We start from the raw sequence: 10,023 nt of genomic DNA on the forward strand, positions 1-10,023 counted from the left end.
GCCAGTCTTGCTATGCCTGAATCCAGCGGCTCGTTTAATGTCGTCCTTCCACTTAAGAGGGCTCTCTCCGTCACTCGTTTCATACAATCGTAGTTCCAATTTCATTTGAATATTAAGCAACCAAAGTCCATGAAATTTCGCAGGCATATTTTAGAAACTAATATCTATGTCTGTGGTTTTCCAGATTTCTGTTAAAATATTCGGTTTCAAAGTTACGCGGTCTTAAAAATTTTCATTCAAATCTTTGAGCCCCTGTAATTTTAAAACTACATATTTTTAGAAAAATCTAAAACACCACAGACACAGATATTAGTTTCTAGAATATGCCTGCAAAATTTCATGGACTTTGGTTGCTTAATATTCAAATGAAATTGGAACTACGATTGTATGAAACGAGCAGAAACGAGTGACGGAGAGAGCCCTGTTAAGGTGGGTACTGACCGACGTTACAGGGCGTGATGTAACGTGTTACAAAGCGAGCGTTCGTGCAGTCAGTACGGGAAAACAACAGTAAAGGTGCCCACGCACCACAACTGCACTGCAGCGGAACTGCGCGTCGCGTCAGCGCCCCGCACGATATTCTCTCCAGCCGCGGCGCGCGTACGTCACTGCCACGTTACTGAACTGACCGACGTTACGCCCTGTAACGTCGGTCAGTTCAGTACCCACCTTTAGTTGTAGGTCTTTCAACGCTGCGCTTTCCGGCTTACTTATAGCTGTTAATACTCAGGCCTCAGGGTTAACATAAAGGACACTTTATATCCCGAAAAAAGGATCGGTCGGGATAGCGAAAAATTGAAAATTTTTGACGATGTTACGCCATCATTCCAACCACCACCTCACCATCATGTAATTATTGTAAGCTGTAGGTACTATCTGGTTGGTTTCATGTAAATGTGAAAATCTCTTAAATAATTTCGGCATAGGTAGCTGATACCCGCGACTTCGTTCCCGTGAATGTAGGTTTCTAAAAATCCCGTGGGAACTCATTGTTTAATTTTCTTTGAATATGACTGTAAGTTCTTTTGCTAATTTATATATTGAATTGTTAAATTTTCTATTGATTAAAAATGATATTTTATGTACTTATTGAAAATGTATTGAAAATGTATTGAAAATGTATTGAAAATGTATATAAAGATAGTTAATTTTGCACGCCATGTCATGGCAGATTGTGATACGTACCTACTTAAAAAATTTATGTAACATCTTTTTTACTTACAATCTTGCAATAAAGGAATTGAATTGATATTCCGGGATAAAAAGTAGCCTATTTATTAATCCAGGGTATAATCTATCTCCATTCCAAATAACTAAATCCGTCCAGTAGTTTTTGCGTGAAAGAGTAACAAACATCCATACATACAAACATACATACAAACTTTCGCCTTTATAATATTAGTAGAATTACAATCACCCTGTATATTACATAGTGCATTCGCTTCCGTAGCTATTCTGCTTCCTGTTCGGCGAGTTATATTTGTGCAGTTATGCAACACTATTTATGTCTTTCAAATGCATTTAACCATGTAGGTACCTACATAACATACACAAGCACCCGAAGTTCCATACCCAACGGAATCCTATTACTAAACCTCCGCTGTCCGTCCGTCTGTCTGTCTGTTAGCGGGCTAATATATCGTGAACCGTAATAGGTAGGGAGTCGAAAGTTTCACATACCTATTGTATTGTTCTAGTATAACAACAAATAATAAAAAAAGTCAAAATGCCCGTCATAAAAATAATTAAAGTGTTGGGTATTTCTTGTATGATGGTACGGAACCTATCGTGTGCGAGTCCAACTCGCACTGGACCTTTTTTTTTCAATAATTCTACGCTTGACTGCGATCTAAAGAGTGCACTAACACAGAAATAATGATAATTATTACATTTCAACAATCGCAGTTCCAACACAAAATGTTCGATGAACATGTTGGAACCCTCGTACCTTTAGTTTTAAATTACGTAATTAATTATCACCACTATATCGTACAACAATTTCGACCATCAAAAGGATTACTTGTACCTACTTTGAATAAATGATTTTGACTTTGACTTTGACTTTCAGCCACGGCAATAGGGCACAAGCGAGTGCGCTAACACAGGTGTCAGGTGTACTCTCTATTCCCTCACTCTTACAGCTTTAATATGAGTTCATTAATATAGAAACTTCTTGTTGAAACCTCCACGGTATGAATCAAGCATCAAGGTTCATTGAGACGAAAAGTTGTGTGTCGCACGGCTGCAAAAGCGCTCATGCCTTCGAGTTCCTCACTACGCTCAGGATTCTGTTTTTGAACCAATCCTTCACTAGCCTACCTAAAGCTTGATTACTTACCATTAAGCGAGATCCCAATCACACAAAACAAGTAGGTACCTATCTCTATTAAGTATAAGGTAACTATACCTACCTAATTTGCAATAGACCTAGACGCTAATATAATAAGCACCTAATTGAGCATCTTATGCAACCCTATTTTCTATAGGCATTAGTTAGGCACTAGAACTTTCCCTGGATAGAAACCCAACCACAAAACTAGATTCGTAGTTGATTCGCGAAGAGCTAAGCTTTCTAAATTGCCGCAAACAGCAAAGCTGTAAAGTTCAACTTAAAATTGCCAGCAAATTATTTAGATGTATTGAATTTACGAAATTACGTAGATATACTTACTTTTAATTTATTAGCTGAAAAGATATGAAAAAGATGGATGAATACCATTATCAAGATCACATACCTACCTACCTATATTTATTTATAGTACTACCTACCGAATAAAAAAAATATCGACTTATTTTGCATTCATCAAAAATTCGCTGTATCGTTGAATCTTGTATCGGTACCGAATTTAAGATTATTTTAAAAATCAAAAAGTTTGATAGCTTAGACGTCTCGGGGCCTCAAAGCCCTCGGCTGCTATTGGTAGAGTCCAAAGTTCGATCCTCGGCACAAACTTCTAATTTTTCGGAGTTATGTGCATTTTAAGCAAACACATCGTTTTAAAGGTGAAGGGAAACATTGCGAAGACAATTTTCTTGCCTGATTTCCGTACAATATAATGTTCTCAAAGGTGTGTGAAGTTTGTCAATTCGCACTTGGGCAGCGTGGTGGACTATGACCAAACCCTTCTCATTCTGAAAAGAGACTCGTGATCAGTAGTGAACTGGGCTGTTCCGCACTTAAACGTTTCCATCTGTTGAGCGAGCATTGCCTCTCCCCGCCGTCTTCACTCCAGCCGTCGAAGCCGCCCAGGTTGCCGAGGGTGGGTTGGGGTTGATATGGCAATAAGTAAGCCCACTCAAGTGAAGCCGGGGCATGTCAACTAGTTTTATAGATAAAAATCGAGGAAGTTTTTTTTATTACTTCCAAGGAATCGATATTTCGCGCATGAGCCTTGACGGTCGGTTGACCTTCCCGCCATAACCCGTCCCCTCCCCTTTAAATTCACTCCATCGCCGTCCCATAACTACGAAACGTCAAAATAAAATAGTAAAAACGTAAACAAATAAAAAATTGCGATCTCGATGTCCAAAATGGCCAATGTTAACTCGAGTTTGGCGTACGAGATATTGCTTTACCTAAATTCCTTCTATTTAGGAATGTTTTTCGTGTGTGAAATTGCTATGGGCATTCTAAAGGCGATAAATGTCACATATCCCGAAAACGCTCTATTGACCGAAGCTGGTATATTTTGCTTGTTGTGTTTTGTTGAAGTTATCCGTATTTTTTTAGGAAGGCGTGGCAATTTAGCCAGTAAAAGTAAGTTACTTAATAATTTACTGCATTTTTTTTAATACGCTTGGTGCCCATAAGGCAGGGTTTCTTAAAGTGGGGACCATAACATGTGTACTTGGGGTCCACACCAGCTCAGTAAACCCTCATCTTCCTTGCCTGGCTACGCGCAACGCACTGGCCGAAATGTTATCGTATTTCTTTGTATGTGTTAGTTATAGTAATTAGGGGAAACTACCCATATAGCTGACTTTTAAAACTCAGTTTTTTTTCTGAAACAGGTTTGACAGGTTTGATGAAATTTTAAACTTCCAAAACTGGACCGTGGCTACTAAAAGTTTAAGAAACCCTGCCATAAGGGGACTTGATGTGTTAAACCTTCTAAAAACTTAATAATAAAATTTCCTTCCTACATATTTCTGGTAGGTATCTTTAAATAAGTATATTTATAAATATAAAATTGAAATTGTGTTTATTTTTCAGAAGTGCCAGTGTTTTTCTCAGTGCTGTTAACTATACCCTGTGCGGTTGGTGTGTGTTACTTCCTCATATATCAAACATACATCTTAAGATTAGAATACATATGGTGCGCTGTGATGTTGATGTTTCACGCCTTAGAGCTGACGTTCGCGATTTTATTCATTTTTACTGTCTGTAAGAATCAGCAGTTTGAATAGAATAGATATAAAAGTACTACCCCCTTGCCAAATAAATATTAATTGCCGATTTATTTTCTTTAAAACAAATATTGCGGATAATTCTGTTGTATCCAATCTATAAACTAAAATGAAAGGTTTAAATCTATTGTTATCCCTTTCATAATGCTTATTGCTGACAAGGATAGCACTAGACTTAGAAGGGTTATTTTAAAAATGGTGTACAGTTTGTAAAATACACAAGTCAAATGATATGTGAAAAATTTCATTTTGTTGTATTACCTACTATTTTTTTTTGTATAAGGGAGTGTACTTTTCTAAGGACTATAAAAGTTAATTACTACCTACTTATTAAATTGTTAGATACTATATCTTAATTCCTACAGGTACTAACTAGTGTAATAAAAAATAGATATAGGAACTAACTAAATTAATATAATACTATAATATCTTGACTTCTGGTGCAGTACCTATGTAATGCCTAGATTATTACCTAACCAAAAGGTTCTTAGGTTAATAGCAAATAAGCTTCAATAGAAAAATTAAGATTTTCTGCAAACAGCTAGGAAAGTAAATGTTTTTAAGAGCTCATTTTTATGTAACAATTACAATTTTATATTTTTGTACTTTCATAATAATTTAACAGCTAAAGTATAATAATTATACTGATGTTTTGCATTTTTTATAAGCACATTTGTTGATAAAACTATTGAATAACCATTGACTGCAAAAAATGTAAAGTTATGTAGTGGAAATAAAAATCTTTATTTTATAACTTAGTTTTTATTCTATAACTACTTACTACTATACAAAAAGTAAGAACCTAGGCACCTTCTAGGTAAACGCGTCCCATCTTAGACCACATCATCACTTTCCATCAGGTGTGATTGTGGTCAAGCGCTTGCCTATAGTGAATAAAAAAAAACTATTTTTCCTTAACAGGTGGTGTTATATGATCAGGTAATGCTTGGCACTCGATCTTAGTGACTTTCAAAGCACAGCCTTCTGGAAGGTTTCTCTCTATGTATTCTAAATAAGTGTCGCAGGTAGAGCCGGTAAGCCGCTGTAAATGTATGAATCTGAAGTAGGATCTTATTTCATATTGTACTCTGTGCTTCTTGTAGATGTGGACACACCTCAGCAAGGTGTGTCTCTCTTTTTCTGCCTTTCTTAGTGCCCAACTGAAAACATATCATTTTTTTATTTATATTTATTAAACTAAAATATACAGGGCATTTTTTTATAAATAAAAATATCGTATATCAGTAATGGCTTCCAATTTGGGAGGTTGGGGTTCAATAATGGGCACACACCTCTAACATTTTGGTGTTATATTTTTGTATTAAGTGCAACACTTGCTTTATGATGGAAACCATCTTGAAGAAATCTGCATGCCTGAGAGTTCTCTTCAAAGATGTGTAAACTCTGCCAATCTGCAATTGACAATGGGTTGGACTATGGCATAAAACCTTCTCATTCTGATAATATACCAGTGCTTAGTACTGGGCCGGTGCTGGGCAGATTATATTGAAGTAAAACATTATACATAAAAAAGAAGAAACTTGAGCTTTTCCATGAAGGTTTTCTTCATATTGTAGAACCAATAGAAAAAGATTTTCAAACCAAACAAAACTAGTGAGGTCATTTATTACTTGATATTTTCTGGGATTTACGGTACTGTGAAGGATTGTACCTTTTTGTGACTTCAATACCAAGATGTGACGCAGCAGCAACGCAAAACCAGGAGTAGCTTAGTAGTACTGCAGGGTCTATGCCCCGCATTTCTAATTCAACTCGCTTGTACAATTTATCAAGTTCTACTGGGGCAGGTGGTTCTTCTATTCGTTGTATCGGTGTGATAGTAGCAGCAGATACCAGTCTAGTTGCATTGTGATTATGTAATATGCTACGGTTTAGCGGAGATCGCCATAATTGCTAAAAAGAACAGAAAATAATGTTAAATACTTAACGTAATAAACAGAAACGTAATATAGGTTATGTAAAACGTTCAATTACTATACCCACCTTGATAACGTTCATAGTAGTTCTACGAAAAGTTACTTTTCTTTTAAAACTCAGTCGTAATATATACACAATTTACTTAAATAATGAGATTAAAAACTAAGAATAGTAACTACAATCAAAATACATTACAATTTCAAACAGAAATGTCAAAATCTGTGGTCAAAATTCATATTCGTAATATGTCAGTTGTTTTTTTAACTGGCTTTTACTGCTCTGGGCACCAGCTTTTTTGAGCGTCATAATAGGTATGTCACTGGTGATGACATCGATTTGATCTAGCAGATAGATAGGTAATAGGGTATGGTGATGAATAAATTATTGGGTAAATGCCAGAGTATGTACTACTATGCAGGTAGTACGTGCATAATGCCAGGCTAGTGTAGCAGGTAGAGTCTGTGATGTTAGATGTTATTTATGGTCTGTGGATGTTAATTAGTTATTAGTCTGTGGTTTCAACTTTTCGCATCGTTTGTTTACAATATAATATTTCTTTGTTTTTTGGAAAATAAAATCGGAATATTGAATTAAAATATTTTAACATTTACATCTAACCAACAGCCGTATCACTTCAAAATGGTAGGCTACCTAATGCTTTTAAAGATGTTGCATTGCAATCACAATTTACATCGGAAAAGAAGGAACTCTAACGATGTAACCTTTACCACCAACAAATCGTTCCCCAAAACCGACCCTCCAAAGGCTCCAAGAATCAAGAAAGAACGATACGACCCTGAAGAACAGGGTATGTGCAGAGTTTGTTTGAAAGAAGGTAATATACCGATATACGGTAATGAAACCTATGAAGATGTATCGGAAGCATTGTGTACTTTCGGCGATATTACAGTAAGCTCTGATGACGATTATACCAAATTTCTATGTCAGTCCTGCTACGAATTTCTGAAGGGAGCTATAGAATTCAGAAAGAAGGCCAAGCAATCTGATGAGACTTTACGGTGGCAGCTAAGTGAAAACTTTTTAGAAAATGATACTTCAGATAATATTCACGACGTGGAATCGAGTGAAAATGAAGAAACTAGCAAGGAAGAAGATAATTACTTCTGCAGAAAATGTGTGAGAGGCTTTAAGACTTTCAAAGAGTACAGCGAACACAGATTAAGTGCTGAACATGAAAATGTTAGACACAAATGTCCGATTTGCAATAAATTGTACACAGCGGTGTATATTAAGAAACACATGTTGTTACATAAACTAGAGAGGCAATTTATGTGTGATATATGTGGTAAAAATTTCCCATTACAAGCTCCATTTAAGAGGCATAGAGTAACACATTTCTATAGCCTTCCTTTTCAATGTACGTTGTGCCCATACAGAGGAAGATTTAGGGAATCGTTGAAAATGCATATGAGAACTCATACTGGGGAGAAACCTTACCAATGCTCCCAATGTCCTTCGCGATTTGTTAATGCAAGTAATCTTAATAAACACATGTTGACTCACACTCGCAATCATGATTTTAAATGTGATATGTGTGGTCGAGGGTTTTATACCAAGCGAGATTTAGGCTCACACTTCAAAGTTGATCATTCTGGTATTAAAGAGCATGTATGTGAGATGTGTGGCAAAGCTTTTGGCCACAGGAAACAAATGATGAAGCATCAGTTGATTGTTCATAAGAGAGAGAAGTTAAGGAGTGGACGTACACCTTTGTATTTGCAAGTTGAAAGTCAAAATAAAGTTTGTAGTGATTAGTTTTAATTTTATTGTATGCTTGATGTATGAATGATAATAAATTATCTCAATTTTCATATCTTATCATCTTTATTACACAGCAAAAATATAACCCAAACCCTAGTAGTATTTGATGTTATGCCGCCAATCTTTTAACTTTTTGACTACTGCATAGCCAAACAAACAGTCCAATCTAAATTAATTGCAACATGGTGGTCTGCGCAGGTATAGCCAAGGACACAAGCTCTGCGATTTACAGATTTCTGTAAATTAGACTTTATACTTTGACCTAAGTTTTTATATGTCTTTGTTATCTGCCAAAGTCACCATGTCCAAACTTCATAGTTGCTGATTGATCCCTGTGTGTGTGGACAATACACAGAAAGTCAGCTTTTATAAAATAACGAAGGTCTGGCCCTCGCTGGCTCTTAGGCTGAAACTTGTAGATCGCGCTTTGACTTTGCTCAGACTTAAGACACAAAACGAGACAGAGTTATACTGCTGGTATAAATCTGTCTCGCTTTAACTGAAACTTAAGTCTAAGCAAAGTCAAAGTGCGGTCTATAGATTTCAACCTTAGTAAATTACTGACTAGCCGATGCCCGCGACTTCGCCCGCGTGGATTTAGGTTTTTCGAAATCCCGTGGGAACTCTTTGATTTTCCGGGATAAAAAGTAGCCTATGTGCTAATCCAGGATATTATACTATCTCCATTCCAAATTTCAGCCAAATCCGTCCAGTAGTTTTTGCGTGAAGGAGTAACAAACATACACACAAAGTTTCGCCTTTACAATATTAGTGTGATATAGAACCTCAACAAGACAACTTTCTCTTGCTTGATTCATTAATCACTGTCAACAGTGTCACATAACGTATACAAGACACCAACAAAAATTCACAAGCAATAAAACCATAATAAAATTACTTTATCATGGCAAACGAAGCTGAAGAAACCGTACGTAAACTCGCAATGCATAAAGGCGTGGTCGGAGTCATAGTCGTAAACGGAGAGGGAATTCCTATCAAAACAACTTTGGAGAACCATGTTTCAGTACAATATGCTGGTCTTATGAGCGCTCTGGTTGACAAAGCCAAGTCCGTTGTAAGAGACCTGGATCCATCCAATGATTTGACCTTCCTTCGTATTAGGAGCAAGAGAAACGAAGTCATGGTCGCACCAGATAAAGATTTCATCTTGATAGTTATCCAGAACCCTGTCGAATGACGAATGCTTACGGCTTTGGAGCCTTATTTATTTTTATTGAGGTTTTATTTTTATTGACAGTTGAAGGAAGCTTTAATATTATAATTATTTACAGTTTATTAAGACTTGACGGAAAACCGTTAATTATTTAGTTTCTTTAAAGTTTTTTCTAGATATAGACTGAAAATAGGTTGCCAATAAATACTAATCCAGATAAGCTGACTGCAATAAAGCTGATTACTTCCTTTATTGAATAACCTATTCGCCAGGCGAAAGAGGTTGCTCAATAGAAAAACAGGAAAGACCGATAAGAATGTGGCTTTTGAAATAGTGTGTGCAAAAGAAGTAGTTCTATCTGAAGACGAGGCGATTAACTGCGCACCGGTTTGTGTATTTACTCAGGATTTGACCTATGCCAACCACTATGCCTATCTTTAGGTTTAAATCTATAGAGCGCACTTTGACTTAAAACGAGACAGCTTTATTCCAGTGGTATAACGTTGTCTCGTTTTAACAGAGCTCAAGTCTGACCAAAGTCAAAGTTCGCTCTACAGATCTCAGCCTAAGATTGTAAAACTTGTTTTGCGATCACTACTATGAGTGCACAGTTGTCCTTACCAAAAATACGCAACCTGTATTCTACAATGTCTATTTATTTCCTTTAGTCTATGTTTAATGTTATTGTTAATTATTTTGGTATTTATTGCTGATTTTTCAAT

General features: G+C 36.3%; 4 protein-coding genes across 4 annotated transcripts; 3 read left to right on the forward strand and 1 right to left on the reverse strand.

Annotated features, from left to right (window-relative positions):
- The first annotated feature begins 3,437 nt into the window (after positions 1-3,437).
- Positions 3,438-4,454, forward strand: LOC123877911 (transmembrane protein 216-like). The gene is made up of 2 exons (XM_045924860.1): positions 3,438-3,757; positions 4,214-4,454. The coding sequence occupies exons 1-2, from the start codon at positions 3,523-3,525 to the stop codon at positions 4,405-4,407; spliced, it is 429 nt and encodes a 142-aa protein (XP_045780816.1). The 5' UTR covers positions 3,438-3,522; the 3' UTR covers positions 4,408-4,454.
- Positions 4,455-5,156: 702 nt separating this feature from the next.
- Positions 5,157-6,567, reverse strand: LOC123877909 (28S ribosomal protein S10, mitochondrial). Its single transcript, XM_045924858.1, has 4 exons — positions 6,412-6,567; positions 6,080-6,321; positions 5,313-5,567; positions 5,157-5,209 (listed from the first exon to the last, which is right to left on the reverse strand). Coding segments are annotated over exons 1-4 (513 nt in total). The 5' UTR covers positions 6,427-6,567; the 3' UTR covers positions 5,157-5,208.
- Positions 6,568-6,864: 297 nt separating this feature from the next.
- On the forward strand, positions 6,865-8,175 carry LOC123877889 (gastrula zinc finger protein XlCGF17.1-like). Its single transcript, XM_045924839.1, has one exon. It carries the CDS (start codon positions 6,985-6,987, stop codon positions 8,119-8,121), a length of 1,137 nt encoding a protein of 378 aa, XP_045780795.1. The 5' UTR covers positions 6,865-6,984; the 3' UTR covers positions 8,122-8,175.
- A 737-nt stretch (positions 8,176-8,912) lies between these two features.
- On the forward strand, positions 8,913-10,021 carry LOC123877910 (dynein light chain roadblock-type 2). The gene has a single exon (XM_045924859.1). The coding sequence runs from the start codon at positions 9,032-9,034 to the stop codon at positions 9,323-9,325; it is 294 nt and encodes a 97-aa protein (XP_045780815.1). The 5' UTR covers positions 8,913-9,031; the 3' UTR covers positions 9,326-10,021.
- The last annotated feature ends 2 nt before the right edge of the window (positions 10,022-10,023 follow it).

The sequence above is a fragment of the Maniola jurtina genome, chromosome 24 (assembly GCF_905333055.1).
Source record: "Maniola jurtina chromosome 24, ilManJurt1.1, whole genome shotgun sequence".
Lineage (NCBI taxonomy): Eukaryota > Metazoa > Arthropoda > Insecta > Lepidoptera > Nymphalidae > Maniola > Maniola jurtina.

Bases quoted from the DNA above. Each gene is read 5' to 3' on its own strand.
- LOC123877911 (XM_045924860.1), top strand. From the start codon at position 3,523: ATGTCCAAAATGGCCAATGTTAACTCGAGTTTGGCGTACGAGATATTG. The intron at 3,758-4,213 runs GTAAGTTACTTA...TTTATTTTTCAG, and splicing joins TGGCAATTTAGCCAGTAAAA to AAGTGCCAGTGTTTTTCTCA.
- LOC123877910 (XM_045924859.1), top strand. From the start codon at position 9,032: ATGGCAAACGAAGCTGAAGAAACCGTACGTAAACTCGCAATGCATAAA.
- LOC123877909 (XM_045924858.1), bottom strand. The intron at 5,568-6,079 runs GTACAATCCTTC...ATATGTTTTCAG, and splicing joins GGTATTGAAGTCACAAAAAG to TTGGGCACTAAGAAAGGCAG.
- LOC123877889 (XM_045924839.1), top strand. From the start codon at position 6,985: ATGGTAGGCTACCTAATGCTTTTAAAGATGTTGCATTGCAATCACAAT.